Here is a 17,883-nt window from a genome sequence, read left to right on the forward strand (position 1 = left end):
ATTTAATGCTTATTATAAGAACGCATTCCCAGTAATTGTAAGATCTTTGTGAACCCAGGCTCAAAAGAACACGTATTAAACTACAGTCAATACATTGTGTCGGACACAAATAAACATTTTAAGTTTAATTCAGGCAGAAAGTTAAATCCTAGATTAAAAATTTGAACCAAATTTCTTGACGTGGTTACCGACTGCAAAATAGAAAAGACCACAGTGTACCTGTTATTTTTCTTATTTATTCAATTTTCAGCAATAGAAATTAGATCAGTCTTTTCTCACGCAAAGCTTATGATTAGTTGATTACAATGACTGGAAAAAAAATTGGGGTGCCCGTGCTCGTTGGTGAGCTAGAGCCATTTTTCAACTGACAGAGCTCAATATCAAGGCAAATCCGTCATGTTTTCAATATGCGCGCGCCCGAACGCGCGCTAATGACGCCATAAATTATGCGCAGTAAGGATGCGCAATGCAAATGTGAGGAATGACTTAAGAGCTTATTTTTCAGGTAAGAGCTTTAACGCAGGAAAGGAATGCTAATTTAAGGTTGTCCACTGCTAAGTCGACGGCTACGTCTTTCTCTTAAAAACCGTCATCAGTAAGAGAAATCTAGAACTGGGAATCAATCATTTAGACGGACATACGTACATGTAGCTATGATTAGGAAGAGTGTAAGAATAAAAGTATGAAAAAGGCAAACAGTATGATGTGAGTGAAAATTATTGTTGCGATGGTTTCCGAAAATTGAAGTTTCGAAGGTTAATCTATGCATATGGTGTTTCCACCATTATTACATGCCATGTTTGAAATCCGTTTTTCAGTTTTACACCTTTCCCGTTCCGATTCGTTTTGTTTCACTTGTTTCGTTTAGTCAAGACATGATGTTATGAAGGGTAAGAGAATAAATCAAACCATGCCCGACAAACATGATTTTCTGAAAAACATCGTCTTCTTGTCGTTTTTACAAAGTAAAAACAATAGCAACAAGGAGGAGGGAGCTTAACTAAACTTGAAATCCGGAAGTCGCGGGTTCAAGTCCCGTTCAGACCACAAGCTGGAGTTACGTTGTTTCATGGTAGATCAGAGTTCAAACCGTCGGCGTCGTTTGTGACTTTGAACAGCCAACTTACCAGTTGAGTCTTTTTGAAACCTTTTTATGTTTATTTGTTATTTGTTTTGCTCGGCCCTACTATGCACCGACCGAGGATAAATAAAAGGTATGTTTGTATTCATTTTTCTTGCAACAAACATTCAGACGGTATGAAAAACAAGGATTAAACACAAACAAGTACGAAATAGATGTAAAACTTTGCATTTTTAATTTTCTTTTGTCAGAAAGACCGGAACGGACGACTTGTGTTGGGCATAGCAAAATCTGTAATGACATCTACGCTAAATAGAACCCTGAAAATACATCATTCAATCTCCGGCTCCAATAAAAATGACTATTTTAACATTCCGCTGTCTATTGTATGATTGAAGTAGATTAACGGAGTCGTGTAAAGGATTGCCATTGAGCTTTTGTTCGCCTCTGCGAGGTTTAAATTTATTAGTTTTCGGAAGCCGTTGTGTAACTGATTACCTGTTCGGAGCACGTTGTCATCAAGTTAACAAGAAACCATACCGAGTTTCTTCTGTCTCATTCGCACAATTGATACATTGATCATTTCGTAATGGCGGCTCCACGACCGGTTTACCATTAAAAATAAGAAATTCAAAAGAGACGGCACAATAAAATAACTTTATCACTGTTGGAACTATGGTATCATGTTTTTGTTTTGATTATGACTTGATCTAACGCGGTCTTTTTTAACTATGGTATCAGAAATAAAGCAGATATGGAGTTCACATTATCTTCAAGCATAAATCCTTCTCTCAAAGCGACAGATGCTCAAATAAACTGTTGTAAATGATTAAATGCACGCTTATTAACTGTTTTCTAGTGTGATCAGATAGTGACGTAATCAAAACAGTATCATTTGCGTGATCTCAAAATAATTTCGTATTATTAAAAAAAACTTGATATTCGCAACCTATTTTATTGTCAGTCTCTGAGAAAGAGGAATGTGAAGTTTGGACAATGTGTATTTTTTAGATGTTTCGTTTTCTTGTTTGAAACACGACATCAAGCAAAGAAGCACGATAAAATTAAAGCTGATTCATTATATTGGGTATCATCGGATATAAACTCAGCGGTTAACATTTCTAGTCAGTTTCCGTTGGTTCTGTGTTTTTTTGTTGTTGTTGTTATCAGATTATCATTTTCATTTGACATGTACAGAAATGTTGGAAAATAGTGATATTAATCAAAGATCGTTTTAAAATCTTTAAGGGATGAAAAAAAAAAATCAGAAATAAAGAAAAAAATACTAACTCGAGTGGTTAGAAAAAAGCTGCATGAATAACGAAGACATACCTTATAAACTGGTATGCAGCAGTATTGCTAAGTCGTGATCTATTCGCTTGTTTATCGGTCTATATATCTCGGCCACTCATATCTACTAACCTTCGTTTGCGGAGGATCCACATCCGCCGTCGATTTTCCCAAATACCATTAATATTGTGAGCACAAGAGCCGCGATTGAGATCAAACACACAATGCTCAATAGCGTCAGCAATGCACGATTTGATCCTTGAGCGGGCTTAGCTGTCTCAAAGTGGACCTGTCTGTGAGACTCTTTCTGCTTCCATGAGTCATGTTTAGTTCCAGTGGTGCCAATCTCGTCTTCCACATGATACGTGATCTGCCTTTTTACGGGGGTGACACTGAAATCGGGCTTCTCGCCTTCGTAAACCCAGTCTTTGAACGCTGGGTTTATCACGATTCGCCCACCGGCGGCTTGCATTCTAAATTGTCAGCTTGCTGACAGTTTCGGGAACCAAGGCAGATGCTGGGTCACTCTCTCTTGTTTTGCAAATCCTTAAGGCTTGTTTGACGGTTTGAGACAATTTCATTGTTATTGAAAATATTTCCAAACAAATCACGGTTACGGTTGGACACCTCTTTAAACCTCTTAAATCAACATACCAGCATTTTCCACGATATTGTCACGGTGACAATCTCGTGAAAATATATTTCATGATTGAGGAGGGTTATGCCATGGAATGCAATACCTAGCTGATGTCAGTGATAAGTGAAAACCCAATGTATAGCATCATAGTGAATGATAGCATGTAGAGCAACTATTTTTGAGAAGCAGGAATTAGTGGATTGTTTGGTTAGGATATGACGTAACCAAGCTGCGTAATTTTAAAGGAGCCTTGCCCAAGGGTTTGTTTGTCAGATTATTCTGGATTATATTCACAGTTTTGTCAACTCATTGGGATTAACTGCTGAAAAGCAAGAATTTGTCTGACATGAAGTAACACCAGACTATGATATCCAGTCTCCAACAACTACTCGAGCTCTATCTCTTGGGATTGAAAATATAAGTGTAACGGTTTTGTCAAAACATTTTGATGTTGTATTATTGTTTTATAAGTACAGTATGTCATTTAAGAACCTAAAGGAATGTGCTGGATGGTTTAATTAGTGACGGATAGCTCTACGCCGGTATGATAGCAATATTTTGGCAAATCATTTAACAAATTTCTCTGGATAGAAATAGAAATGCGATCGTGTTGTAGTGTCCAAGACAGATAGCTCCTCAAAATGGCTAAAATGAATGTGGTACAACAGTTTCGAGCATCAATAGATTAGAGTAAAAAAATATAAAGCAATAAGAATTGCCTATTGTTGGTAAACAAATTATGACTATTCTATCTTGAAATTATATCTTACCATGACAACGAAGTAACCTATCAAAAACACCTTAATTTCAGCTTTACTTGCTAATAATTAAAAAGCGAGTCCTATGACCTCTATTTTTCATTATTGAATTGAAATCACCATGTCGAAATGTAAGTTTTTTCGAAGTTAAAGGAAACCAAAACAAAACAAAACAAAACAGTGGGATCGGATTCAGAGTTGCGAGCCAGGATACTTTTTCGAGAAATTATAAACTTTAAGTAAATATATGCTTGGCATCCAGAAGCTCCTGGAAGGACGGTAAGAAGTAGTAGAGAGAATATTACATATGTGATTGACTTATTCGTTGTGTCATAATTCCAGCTGCCTTCGAATTTCAAACCTGGTTGAGATCTCTTCTGCCTCTGCAACAAAGTCCTCCTCCTCATCCTGAGCAGGACTCGGATCAGCCTGGTCTATGACTAGTCGGCCACATCTGTACATCACAGACAATCTGCTGAAGTACCTAGCTATTTGGTCAGCAGCAAGCCACTCTTCTTTATTGAAAATTTTCCTGCCATTACCATCACGCAGAGTTTTCATCTTGCTGCACACATCCACAGCACTTTGCTTTCTCCCTGTCTCCTCGCCTTCCAGGAATGTTCTTTTTAGATATGTCTTCACCTTCTCGGAAAAGCGAGTTGCTCTTCGTGATGTTTTCAGAGCCCATCCTTTAGCAACTTCTCATGCGGGATCAGCACAGGCCGTTTGGGAGCTCGACCCTGTTTCTTTGTGTATGTAGCTTCCAGACACCTCCCTTCACGTCTCGGCCCATTTTCTCTTGATGTTGTCATATGTAGTTTCTCTCTCTAATCTCACAAGGTGTTTTCCAACGTCCATGTGTTTCTGCAGATTTGCAAAAGAATGGTATGTCTTTGTGCATCCCTCCTCGGGGCAAGCGAAATAAACTCTCGTAGCCTCGACATTTGAAAGCTCTTCTTCAACAGACTGTGCAGTGCTAGGCTGAGGCTGTCGGTGCTCACCTCTCAAAGTCGTGGATCTAAAAGCACCAGCCTCCTCTCACGGTACACTGAAGGGCTGCTCGACTCGTAGGTCTGTAGGTCCTTGAGGTGTTCCAAATCTATTCACCTGTGCAGGGTAAAGCGTTTACCTGGGCCCACATCATAAGCCTTCCACACTCGCAGACCTCCAGACTCAAAACTAAAATTATTCAGAGACTGAATCCCAGGCATTGTGTGCTTCTTCATGGTCTGGCTTGACTCTTGAACCTTAACAACTGCTGCCTGGCACCCTTTAATCCCGCCATAGGAATCGATCGCAGCCTCCATATCAGTAGCACTTTTAATGTCATGGCCTTCATTTATGTAACGCCGCATATGGCTCTTCAGTGTGGCGATTCGTCGGTGACAGAGATCCTTTCCAGCCTGTGGATCGCTGAAATCAAACTTAAACTTAAAGTTGTAGTTTAATCAACCAATCACAACCTTGGTCACATTTAAACAATTTACGCCTTCTTTGTCAGTCTTTTAATGCAAATTTTCCCTTTCTTTCATAACTTGGCTATTCTTCTTTTCTCGGAAACTGTGATTTTCATGATTAATTGTAATAAGACTTCGTGTCGTCCAATTCGGTCTGTAATCACAGTCGTGATAAACAAATCGGACTCTCGCTGCGCGGTCCAGTCCGATTTTGTTATCACTCGTATGATTACAGACTGAATTGGACTCCACTCAGCAGTCCTATTACCATTACTAAACGTAATATTAATTTTGTTATTAATCAAAGATGAAAAGGTTATGAGGCTAACCGCATTGATTCATCATGATTGATATTAAATTATAGCTATAATATTAAGGTTCTAAAGATGCACTTGATATTCAATTATGAACTTAAGAATTATAATTACTAAGACTTTCTTACGTAATGAATGATCTTTATTTAAATAAAACATAAATACGCGTAATTTGCGATCTTCGTCTTCCTGGCTTAATTGAATAGCTGCCAACATTAACAGCCAAAAAAAAAAAAAAAAAAAAAAACGAATAGAAACTACGTAAAACTCCTGGGTTACTTTGTTTCACGATCGCAAGTTATCGGAACCGAGCGCTGGAAAGCTGTTAGATATTCAGGGTCAGTAAACTGGAAAACTGGATGATGTATGCTCAAGTGGTTTTTTTTTTCAATACAGATATTGTTTTTTTTTTCTAAGCAAGGTCGCCGGACCTCTCTGCCTAATCAGACACAGGTCAGTTTACAGTTCACCTGTGCTTCTCTGATAGTAAATGTGTGGTTTAAAATGTTTTGTTTTTTATCACGAGTCTTAAAGGACCTACTTTACGGTTTGGGCATCTTAAAAGGTTTAGCCTACATTTTTCAAGTTCGTCGTTTGTAATCCGTGGCAATCTTCTCCAAATCCTCAACAAACCGTGTTCCTTTATGGATTGATTTTTATCTCTTTTCAGTTTTTCGATCTTAGGTAAACTACTATTTTCAGGTCATGGCCAAAATAACTCAAAATACCGTTACTGAGTTCCTTTATGTACACTGCGATACTCGATTTTTTAACACGCATTGAAGAAGTTTAACTATTGCGCCCCTCGAAAAAAAATTCATCTAACAAACTTCTCTTTACGGCTCCATCTCTACACGCTACTTTCCTCGATATCCACGTTAAAGAGGCCTCTGTAGAAAGGTTCGACAGTATTAATACTTTTCCAGAAACTTGGTCACAATGAACACATGCCAAGTGGAAATTTGGTCATTTTATATCTTTTCGTCTACTCCAAAATATCTGAACTAGTTGATATTTTGCTTATTTTAGTGGCAAGATTCTAATCTATTGGGAGTGTTAATCTCGGAGCAGTATGATCCACGTCGCAGGTGTAAGGAAATTATCTTTATTTTTCTTTTGATGTTATTTGTATAAGAACAGGTAAGGTGCTATTCTCACAAGGCTTGCCTAGGGTAAACAGGGAAGAATTACATATGATTATGTACCTGGACATCAACATTGCATTTAGATGTGACTTTCTCTCGTAAATTATGAAATGGTTTTAATGAAACGACAGGGAAGGAACTGAACTGACATCTGACATCTTTTGAATCACAAGGCCTCTTACAGAAAATAATCATATGGTAATGATCAGCTGCCTGAAGAGTATTACTACGGGTCTTGCGCATGCTATTTCCAGCTGACAAGTAATATATGAAAGATCATATATTTGGACTACGAAGAAAGATGTGAAGACATAATTGATCATTGCTCTGTGATACCGGTACAGTTAGGCAATAAGTTGTGTGCATAACTGCGATGATCAGTCATGTCTTCTTTTTATTTCCAACGTGTCGAATTTTTACCATGAGGAAGGTGAAATTCTAGCTTCAAAGGAAAAAAGCAGAAATATCTACTACATGTGGCAGTATATGCACAATGTTACTCGCTCGCCGATAGAACTTCAAAGCAGGATCTCGACAGCGTCTCGAGTGGGAAACAGCGATCTAATCCACAAACACAGTCAACACTTTCGACCATGTGCTTTCTTGTTTATTACACTTATACCGCAAGGGCTTATGGGAGTTACAACTCTAGAGGGATTATGGGTCACGACCCTCACAACAACACAAGTAAATAGTGTTTTTCACGCTTTCTGAGTGGTTAACGCGGAGGTAATTCTCAAAGTGCTATTCACTTCCGAGCAGACTGAAATGAAATTTCCTACATGTTTCCACCACTTTCACCGACACTGAGGTGAAAGTGGTGGATATTTACCTCTAATTCCTCCAGGTAATGTTTGTTTATTGTCAGAAATAAACCCATATCTTGGCCCGGTAGTTTTTCAGTTTGTGTAGCATATACTAAAACGATTAATCACCTCAGTGTCGGTGAAAGTGGTGGATATTTACCTCTACTTCCCTCAGGTAAATAACTATTAAACATAGAACAGAAATAACTGACAAGAATAGGGAGAGAGATAGAGAAAGAAAATGAAAAACTGGGACCATGCATCGCAGAACTGCATGTTAACTAACAAAGATACTAGTTAATAACCTCGTTATTCGTAGTCGACAAAATCATCCAAAAAAGCCTGGTCCCAGTTATTCAAAGACTGGATAACGCTACCCATCGAATAAAGAAGTGTTAACAAAAAAAAAAAACCACGCTATCCGCTGGTTAGCGATTTATCCGGTGAATAGCGTTATTCACCTTTCGAACAACCCGGGGCTGAGGCCCGTTTCTCCAAGGTACCGAGAAATTTTCGCACCCGAAAAGCCGTAACAAAATCTCAAACCTTATGACTTGAGAGCTGTTTTATGTACATATTCTCAATATAAACAGAAGTTCCCTTCATACAAGAAGTTTCAGGCGTATACACCTCTCTGTCTAGATCTTTAAATACCGATTAACTAAAGAAGGCTTTGCGGGCCCGAAAAGTTTTCGGGGCTTTCGAGAAATGGCCCCCAGATCTTTTAAAGCATCGATCACTTAGCTTTTTCATTAGTCAATATCCTTTCAATGAAGATGCATAACGATGATAGAGTTTTAAGAGCGAATGTGCCCAAAACTCAAATATTTTCAAAATATGGTGGCAACAGCCAAAAAATAAATTCTGCTCATATTCTCAGGTTAGGTAGGCCTTAGTGTGAAATAAACCACGACATACTTCGTTTGGCTGAATATCGATTTATTTACGAGAAAATCGATCATAACCGAATTCCGTCAAAATGCCGCTTTTGGAGCTCAAAAACCATTTTAGACTACTGATAGGGAAAGATAAATGTAAATATGATCACGTGCTACCTGGGCCGCAGTCTTCCTGAGTTGGGTGTAGCCTTTGGAGGTGAAGTAATATAAAAATAAATGTCTGTAGAGCTAGGGTGGGTACTACTAAAACTCTCAGCCTCGCAATAATGGAAATTAAAGTGAACATTTTTTTTTTGGAACGAAACTCAGTTTTGACTTAGTAACTGACCGATTAGTTCACAGTCCAAGGATTTATGCGTGACACGTGACGAAGGCAAAAATTTGTGTGACAGGTGAAAAACAACTAAAAGACATACGTGATTCGTGAATTCGTGAAAACGTATAGTTAAAAGCAGCTAAAAGTATAAGTGACACTTGAATTTTGTCAAAATTTGTGCGTGAAACGCGGACACAATCTCCCTACCTCCCCTCCAAAGTTAATTTGCCGAAGTTGTCGATTTCAGTTCACCTCGTTTTGAAATTAAAGTTTGCGTTATTCCGCTAAACAAGGGACAGATGTCCATGAAATAACCACATTTTTGTCCGCATCTGATTCGCTGTTCAGTTCAAGACTTATATTTAAACAAAGTTATCTTACGTGGAGTGATTACAGCCTCATTTTCAACGAGATGGGAACAGAGAAACCTCGAATCAGAAAACCCCGAAATACTCTTCGTAAACAACTCAAGATCAGGAGGCCGCGCAGCATTATTCCCCAAGTTATATTGCTTTTATGTGAACGATGCAACAGTTCAGTTCAGGACTCAGCAGGACTGCAGCCCTGTTTTCTGATACAGCGACATGAAGGTAAGAGGATGTTATATTAAATAAATTGTACACTGGACTTCAAATGCGAAACAATCGAGTTTGCGTGTTGTATGTGTTCCGGCCAATTAACGGTACCGTCGAATCGGTGCATTTTATCGACAAGAACTACTTGTCGCCTTCCAAAAGCCAGATTTTCAGTCAATTATTTCGTATAGCACATAGTTAAATAAAGCGTTTCTTTTGACCTATTTTCAGTCTAGTTAAAAGTAGGTCGGATAAATTTAATTAGGTTTTGTAAATAGATATAGGCAAGAATTGCTCAAATTGCTGTCAACATATATTTTGATGTTGGTTTTCAAGATTTGATAATTTTTATTGGTCTAGCTTTGAGATTCGTCTTAAATTTTGAGCTCCAAAAGCGGCATTTTGACGGAATTCGGTTATTAGCGATTTTCTCGTAAATAAATCGATATTCAGCCAAACGAAGTATGTCGTGATTTGTTTGATACTAAGGCCTACCTAACTTGAGAATATGAGCGATATGTTTCACCATTGGGAACATTCGCTCTTAAGCGGTAAGCGGGCATTCCCAGTAATGTATGATGCAGTCCACGGATTGCGAGCCAGTTCCATAGTGTCCGTAGCAATCACAAAAGTAAAATTGAACACCGTCGGCGGGGTTTATGCTGCTTCTAAGAAGATACTGTTGAGCTCTGTCTGTTGAGCATGTGACGCTAATTATCCTTTTACCCTGGAAGAAAAAAAAAGTACTTAAATTTTTTTCCAGACCGACGCTATAAAAACAGTACATTTCAAAACATCATGTTAAGTCTCTTATAAGTTCTGTTTAAGAAGACATCTATGAGATGAGTTGCATTCTCTGTGAATCTTGGAACCTCTAGTTTTGAGATAAATTAAAATATATAATCGGTTATTTTACACTCGAGGTATTTCGAGGTATTTCGAATAATAATACTTCAAATATTACTTATTAATTACTAAATAATTACAATTCAACAATTATCTATATGTAAAGCTTAGGATATCCCAGAACGTTAAAAAGTTCTCAGTTCTCTTAGAGTAGAAAACAATTACTTACTCTCGGCTCTTCCAAAGTGACCGTAGTTGGAGCGGAAGGAGTAAATATTGTCACTGGATTTTGGCTTCCTGCCACCGAATCTGTCTTGTGTTCACACTGAGAAATGTTTCCTGCGCCTTGAGGTCCCTGTGGCCCGGTAAGACCTTGAGCTCCCTGTGAGCCGTTAAACCCCTGAAGGCCCATGATACCCTGGAGGCCCTGTGTTCCATTGAATCCTGGAGGTCCAGCAGGATCAGTCGGTCCCTGAGAGCCGTTGAAACCGGGAGGACCGATTGGGCCCTGGAGCTTACTGACGTTGTCTACCTGCGAGATCGATAGTGTAACTATAAATCTCTCTTGGACAGGAAGTAGGGCTAACGTTGCATTCAGTAATTAATCAAAACAACTTATTTTCACTTTGCATGAGTTAAGTTACTTTTATACCGGCTCAGATCTAATGAGAGACATGGAAAGATAATCCCGCTGGTGCTGAGTTTGAGGGAGTCAACTGTGTGCTGCTTGCCAATAAGAAAGTAAGCCTTGAGTGTCCTGAATGGGAGTGGGAAGGTGCGCAAATCTCATTATCAAGCTTAAATTTATCCAAATCCCATCTGTGAGCCTTTTTTTGTTCCCAAATTTAGCCCCATATCAATTTTTTGTTGCAACTGCCAGTCCCAGTGATCCAAATCTCATTTGTTCACTGAAAAAACAATTGGTAAAACTCAGTACCCATTTTACCCTTTCAAGCCCTTCAATCTATATCATTGAAATCACTCGGTAAATTGCTCGTGGAATTATTGCGAATCCATTTCATAGTAGTTAAATGTTGTAATGAACTCGGTTGAAAGTAGTAACAATAAAGGCAACAACGAAAACTGAAGCGACGAGAATTTCACCTCAGTTACATTCAATAGGCCTCGTTCGATACATCAATTTATTACATAGACACGAGTGTTTTACTGGAAAATACGGGACTTGTAAACTTCATAAGAATCAACATCCGGGACTCGGATGGCGTATTTTTCATATCCTCACTAGTGAAGGGGTGTTTGGAAAACCCGAATAGCGAATAGCGAATAGTCCCGAATAGTGCGAATAGTCTCGAATAGTGCGAATAGTGGCGAACAGTCGCGAAAAGTGGCAAATAGTGACGAAGTCGTCAATAGTCAGCGTTAATTAATTATCCAAATAAGCAACAGAATTTCAGTGAATTTATTACCTTTTATTATATAGACACGAGTGTTTTACTGGAAAATACGAAACCACATCCGGGGCTGTAGTGGCGTATTTTCCATATCCTCACTAGTGAAGATATCGATGATTTGACTGATATCAAGTTTGTCTCTTAAATTGTACTTAAACTCGTTGATGTATCATCGGAACATCTTCGGGTCTTCCACGAAAGTCCTCGGCAATCTTCGTTAATCTTAGAAAATCTTCGGAACTTTTTCGGAAATGTTTGGCAACGTTCGTGTGACCCTCGTACAAGTTTTGAAGAATCTTCGGAAATCTTCGGAAAGTGGTCGGAAATCTCCGGAAAATCGTCAAAAACGCCGTCATCAGTTTGTCTATATAATAAAAAGAACATTACACGTTAGCTCGAAGATATGAATTTTATGTTCTCGTGGCAAGAATATTTCACTCGTTCGCTGCACTCACTCGTAGGGGTATCGAATGGTCCCATTCAATTTAAAAGTTCTCGCAAAATTTGGCCATTGCTCGAATTCCTCGCAAAAATTTGAGTGCTCGCCTGCTCGTGCTCGCAAAATTTTTGTCACTGCTCGCATGCTCGGATTCTCGTTAAAATTCCCGTACGGCAAACCTGAGAAACATTGGGGAAACATTCACGCGCTATGAATGTTTCTGGAAACATGCTTCCTCGTTTTGCTGACGTTTTATTGAAACTGACGCACGTAAAAATTCTTCGCGAAAGGCACCCGCAAAGGTAAAAAGTAATCTAGAGACATGAAGACATGTACTGAGTATTACTATTACTATTCGACCTTCAGAGCTTGTCAGAGCTGTTTGACTTCAATTGGTTAAATCCTAGAAGCCTCCAAATAAAGCTTGAATGAATGAATGAATGAATGAATAAGTGAATGAATGAATGAATGAATGAAGGAATGGATAAACTGAATGAAAGACTTTATTAAAGTATCAATAGTATTTAGCTTAAAAAAATAAACTCATCGGGGACACTATTTACTCAATAAAATATACCTTAGCTAAAGTTAAAATTATTTACAAATTAATGAATAATGTATAAAATAAATGCATAACTAAATAAATAAATATAAAGTAAATGAAATATATGAACTTAGTAACACGGCACGAAAAATCGCCTTTACCGCGCGTCAAATGTGTGGTTAAAGGTTTTGTAAAGGCCTCCTTTGCACACTTTTGACGATCTGTGACGCGAACATCTTTGAACAAACCTTTACCACCAAATTCAAAGACGTGAAAGGCCGTTTTTACTCACCTGTGAACGCCTTTGTTTTTAGGGTTAAAGGTGATCCTTTGATACGCCTTTACGTATTATCAAAGGTGTGTCAAAAGTGTAATCAAATTTTTCTGCGATTCAAGTCAAAGGTTTGCTAAAGACGTGGTCGAAGATGGCTGTGACGCAGGCAAAAGGTTTGTCAAAGGTGCTCCCCGCGTTCCGCGCTCGCGCGTCTCGCCCGAACTTCTCGCTCGCGCTCCTCTTTTGCGATTCGCTACCGTTTATCACGTTTCGCGCGATGCACATCTTATACGCATTTTTCTGCTTGCTACACTAGCTTTGTAGCACCTCATACGAAGGATGCAATCATATCCGTACTCTTGTTTTATGTCTGACAAGTTTTGAAGATTATATCAGCTATAATAAGGTTATTTTGTACCAAATGTTAACAGAAAAGCGGCCCGGAAAGATCATTGCACCTGATTTTAGGAAAATAAATATACTCAACTTAATTCATCTCAGTTTTAATTTTTTCCCCTTTTTATCAAGAGTAAATACCTTCAGGTACCTTACATAAATGTTTTGGGCTTCAGATTTCAAAAAGCCACGTTACAGGCTTGGTTTCAAACTACACGTAATGCGACTGATTATGAGGAAAACATTGTTCTATCTATCGAGAAAACAACAGTCAACAAATCTTCCATGGTGTAAAGCGCATTTATCTAACATTGAAGTACTACGGTTAAATTCTCAGTTCCTTAAATTTACTAGACCAGACTAGACAATAGAGAGGATAACCGCAAAATTTCGGGAAAGATATGGCAAACTTTGCACAAAAGTCAACTAGTGTAAAAGCCTCCTTTCCAGATGGCACGTACAGTCCGTTGCATGGAACTCCTAATGTTTTGGCAATTCTCCTTTTCTGCTGCTTGCACTTGCTAATTCTTGCATTATAAGTGTAATGGAATACAGTGTATTCCACTTCTTTCTCATCAAAGTGGTTAAACTGCCTTTTTGGGGTCAATGCCAACTGAATCCACATGCTTTCTATGGAAGACACATTTTGACAAAGTCTAAGGCGTTGACGAAATTAATCAATGCATCTTCACTGGATAAGTCCATCCTGTCAACCATTGCCTGTCCGCATTTGTCTAAACAGAAGCAAACAGACAAAAACGTTGGAAATGAATATTAAGGGTGAATCTTGGCATTCTATTTCTTAAAGTTAACCCATGGTTTTTGCTAATATCACATTAATAAAACGTGACCAATCAGATCATTACTCCTCCTCCGAATAGTTTGTGCTTCTGTCAATAGCAAATTTGTATTTAATTTTACCGCAGATTTGGAATTTTAGTCTTAAACTCAGTCCACTAACAAACGAACGGTGAAAATAGTCATGTCTGTAGTCCATAAACATATTTTCGCTCGCGTGGTTGGTCTAAACGCATCACGTGACCGAATATACCCCAGGTAAAACTGGGCAAAATATGAGTAATATTCCTCATTTTCAAAAGATCCAGTGTGTTGCATAATATACTTGACTGAGGATAATTAACACAATAGCTCCATATTTTGACTTTAAAAATATGTAAGGATATATGTCTTTGGCGTTATGTGCTCCTCAAAGCTCACAGTTTCCCTTGAGCTTTGCTATAAGAAAACTGTTTGCTAATCTGGGAACTGGTACTGCCTGTGGACAAATATTTTCATCAGAGTGCATAACACTTTTCGGAGAAACGCATGAGTCAAGGATAGAAGAGGGTATTCAATTGTTAGCCTTTTTTTTTTTTGTATTTCACTCCATTCTACTCAGAGATTTGGTCAGACAGGTATGTCATTAAGAGCCAGTTTAACGAGCTAATTTCAGCGGCTGAACACGGGCTTATCCCCAGTTAGAATTTCATAAGAGAACAAAGACTTGGGGTCATTTTAAAAGTGCACAGCTTGGCACAAATAAACAAAAAGCCGAAAGCCAGTTTACCAGTCCATCTATCTGTCTGTCTCTTACAGACATCTCACAACAAAGATCTTTTATGGTTGCAAAATAGCGATCTAAAAAACCAACAAATCTGACATAAACTGTGACCAGAAATGAGGAACACACACACCTTTGGGAATACTGCTGTTCCTGTGTAATTTCCACAGATCTCTTCATGATCAGTAGTGTTATCTTTTTCCTTGTAGATCATACGTGAAAAGGAGCCTATGAACATATCAAAATAATTGCACATTTGATTAGTAAACAGTTAGCAACTACTTGTACACTTTTTTTCCACTGAAAAAAATTCCTGAAATTAAATAATTTAACATCAGACATGCCTGTATGGAATTGCATAGCTGTTGCATTCATTGAAACAAAAATCCAGTGCAAGATGATGATTACAACCACTATGATTCCCAGCAGCCACATCTCATAGAGGGAAATGGCCATTATCAGACAAATTTGCCAACAAAATTTTAAATTGAGTAAAGCAAATAAAGGTCTTTGTCAATTTAATTTTACTAAGTTATTATCAAATCCTCTATGCCTGAAATTCTCTACTGATCCCATCAATAGTTATGAATTAATCATATAATAAATTTTGCTTGAAAAAATTTGGTTTGGAAACCTGATGGCCAAACCAAAACAGTTGATATTGCAGACAACCACTCAAAATTTAGATTCAAAACTCAGCTTTTCCCAATCAAAAACCAACATTTCCTGAGACTGGCTTACAACATTCTGTAACTTTGATTCATTTATAAAAAGATTCCCATCCCTAGCATGTTTTCAATAATATTTTAATTTCTTAATTTTCGTCCAGGTGAGCCAGTTGATGTATTTGTCACATAAGAAAGACAACATTTCCTCACTCAATGTCCTTAAATGAACCAAAAAGAAACAACTTGTTTTTCACAGAGTGATGAGACTATAATAAAAATGATCAATTAAAATAATATTAATACATTATAGCCAGGTTTTTAAAATCTATTTATATACATTTTTTGCTGGAAAAAGATATAAAAGGTTGTGGCTGAACAAGTTATAAGATGGTCTATGCTACAAAATATAGAAATAACAAATGAATATTCCAGCCTTTTACTTACCAAAATGTTGTGATGTTTGTACACTTTGGAGCACTGCATGATTAAACTGCATCTGAGTTGACTATGAACTACAGAGTTGTATATTGTATCCTCTCCCAATTTATTCTGTTAAGAGTGCATCCACGATAGGACCAGGCAGGGGCGGCACAAGCTATCTCACCGATTTCGGTGAAACTTGGCCAGTTTGAAGGGGTCCACCCAAAACTACTTCAGTCTAAGTTTAAGGAAATTTGGTCAAAACCGGTGGGAGTTGACCACCCCCTAGTCTTTTTTTACAAAAATGACCAAAAATCACCAAAAAAAAATGGTCAAAAGTATAAAGCTCTACCGCTATGAGAATTCAACCAAATCTTTTCAAATTTTAAGTGAATGTTGTCCCACCCAAAGACAATCTGTTGTCTACGTTTCGTTCTTCTACGACTAATTCCTATTACACAAGTGGTCTCATCCAAGACCCCCTTCTCACCTAATAGTGAAAACTGTAAAAATACGCAAAGTTTAGGCCAAAATATCTCCAATGGCGGAGCATGCTTCAAAAAACGGAGCATATCGTCTAAAAGGTGGGACTTCATACTAACATTATCTGCAAAAAAATCTTTGGGCACTTACTGAACTATTCCACAGGAGGGCTACAAACACTTCGTCCACCACAGGGTACCCGCGTCAATTGTTATTCATTATAACGCGCAAATTCTGTAATAATGACGCAGCAACAGACACAAAATGCCACAAAATGGTTACACACCTTACACTTTAATGAAATAGAACCATTTCTATCTAGTCGCTTAAAAAAGAAAAATCCGCCCACCACAGGGTACCCACCGCCGTCAATGTTTTTTTTCATTATAACGCGCTAATTCTGTAATAATGACATAGCAACAGACAGAAGATGCCGAAAAATGGTTACACAATATAAAATTTAATGAAATAGAATGATGTCGAAGGCTATTGTTTGTCTTAAGCCATGAAAATAACAATTGGCGGCTTAATGATGGCCTATATTATTGTAGAAGTGAACTACGTGACAGGACTTACTATTCGTTAAGTCAAACACGCGTGTCCGCAGAACACTATCAAAATGCTTACATTACTCACTTTGGTTCGTCTAATAAAGGAATAATACATTTGCTTGAAACTGGCACGCCACATCGCATCTTGATGCAGAAAACTTTATCAGAAAGACCTCGCTATACCGAAAACAAAATCAACGGCGTGTTTTTGTGACCTGTGCCCTAAAGAACTGTCCTTTGAAAAAACTATCAAAGAGAAAAGTCAAAATAAATATGATCAAACAGATAAACACTCTGATCGAAAGTAAAGTTACAGTTCTAGTTCCCTCCTGATTTGAAGCCGTGTTCTAATGATGGGAGCTTCAGCCACGTATGGGTCTTCCTCCTCATCTTCGCTTTCTCCTTCCTCGGGTACCGGTTCTGTTGGTGCTGGCCTCGCCTCCTCTGATCTATGAAGAGCCCCACTCCTGTTTAACGCGGCCAATCTACTGAAATATCTGGAAATCTGGGTAGATGTCAGCCAGTCGTCCTTGGTAAAAACCTTCGTTCCCTCAGCGGTTAGCATGGACCTCATTCGTGCTGCTATGTTCTCAGCCGTTGCTTTATTCCCAGTGTCCTCTCCTTGAAGGAAGACTTCACGCAAAAATTGGCGCACTTTGGTGGTGAAATGAACAGACTTCTTAGTCTTTTTCAGTGCCCAGCCCATGTCAGCTGTTGGCGGTGCGTCTTCCGACTGGCTATGGGAAACTGAGGCGGATGCAGATGTGGGTGAATGAGCTGCTTCCATGTAGCTACCAGAAATTGACTTGCACGTCTCTGCCCACTTTTTCTTTATCACGTCGTACGCGGACTCTCTCTCTAACGCCAGAAGGTGTTTCCCGGCATCAAGGTGTCGCTGAAGGCTGCTGTGACTTTGGTAAACCTTTATACAACCCTCCTCTGGGCAACCAAAGACCACACTCTCTTCTTCTTCGAGCTGAATCCCTTCTGCAGCTATAGGCTCATTTGGAG

General features: G+C 38.5%; 2 protein-coding genes across 3 annotated transcripts in view; both read right to left on the reverse strand.

Annotated features, from left to right (window-relative positions):
* Positions 1–9,281: 9,281 nt before the first annotated feature.
* On the reverse strand, positions 9,282–10,602 carry LOC145484856 (uncharacterized). The gene is made up of 2 exons (XM_081463496.1): positions 10,354–10,602; positions 9,282–10,005 (listed from the first exon to the last, which is right to left on the reverse strand). Exons 1-2 carry the CDS (start codon positions 10,534–10,536, stop codon positions 9,823–9,825), a joined length of 366 nt encoding a protein of 121 aa, XP_081319622.1. The 5' UTR covers positions 10,537–10,602; the 3' UTR covers positions 9,282–9,822.
* A 5,406-nt stretch (positions 10,603–16,008) lies between these two features.
* The window catches only part of LOC145483576 (uncharacterized), a 5,960-nt gene continuing 4,085 nt past the window's right edge, over positions 16,009–17,883 (reverse strand). For both annotated transcript variants that reach the window (XM_081462112.1, XM_081462110.1), the window contains one exon: positions 16,009–17,883. This exon is cut by the window's right edge and continues 661 nt beyond it. In XM_081462112.1, coding sequence (XP_081318238.1) covers positions 17,183–17,883 — 701 coding nt within the window. In that variant the 3' untranslated portion in view covers positions 16,009–17,182.

The sequence above is a fragment of the Orbicella franksi genome, chromosome 4 (genome assembly GCF_964199315.1).
Source record: "Orbicella franksi chromosome 4, jaOrbFran1.1, whole genome shotgun sequence".
NCBI lineage: Eukaryota > Metazoa > Cnidaria > Anthozoa > Scleractinia > Merulinidae > Orbicella > Orbicella franksi.

Coding starts and splice junctions, on each gene's coding strand:
- LOC145484856 (XM_081463496.1), bottom strand. CDS start 10,536: ATGGGCCTTCAGGGGTTTAACGGCTCACAGGGAGCTCAAGGTCTTACC. Junction 10,006..10,353: donor TCACTTTGGAAGAGCCGAGA/GTAAGTAATTGT, acceptor TTTTTCTTCCAG/GGTAAAAGGATAATTAGCGT.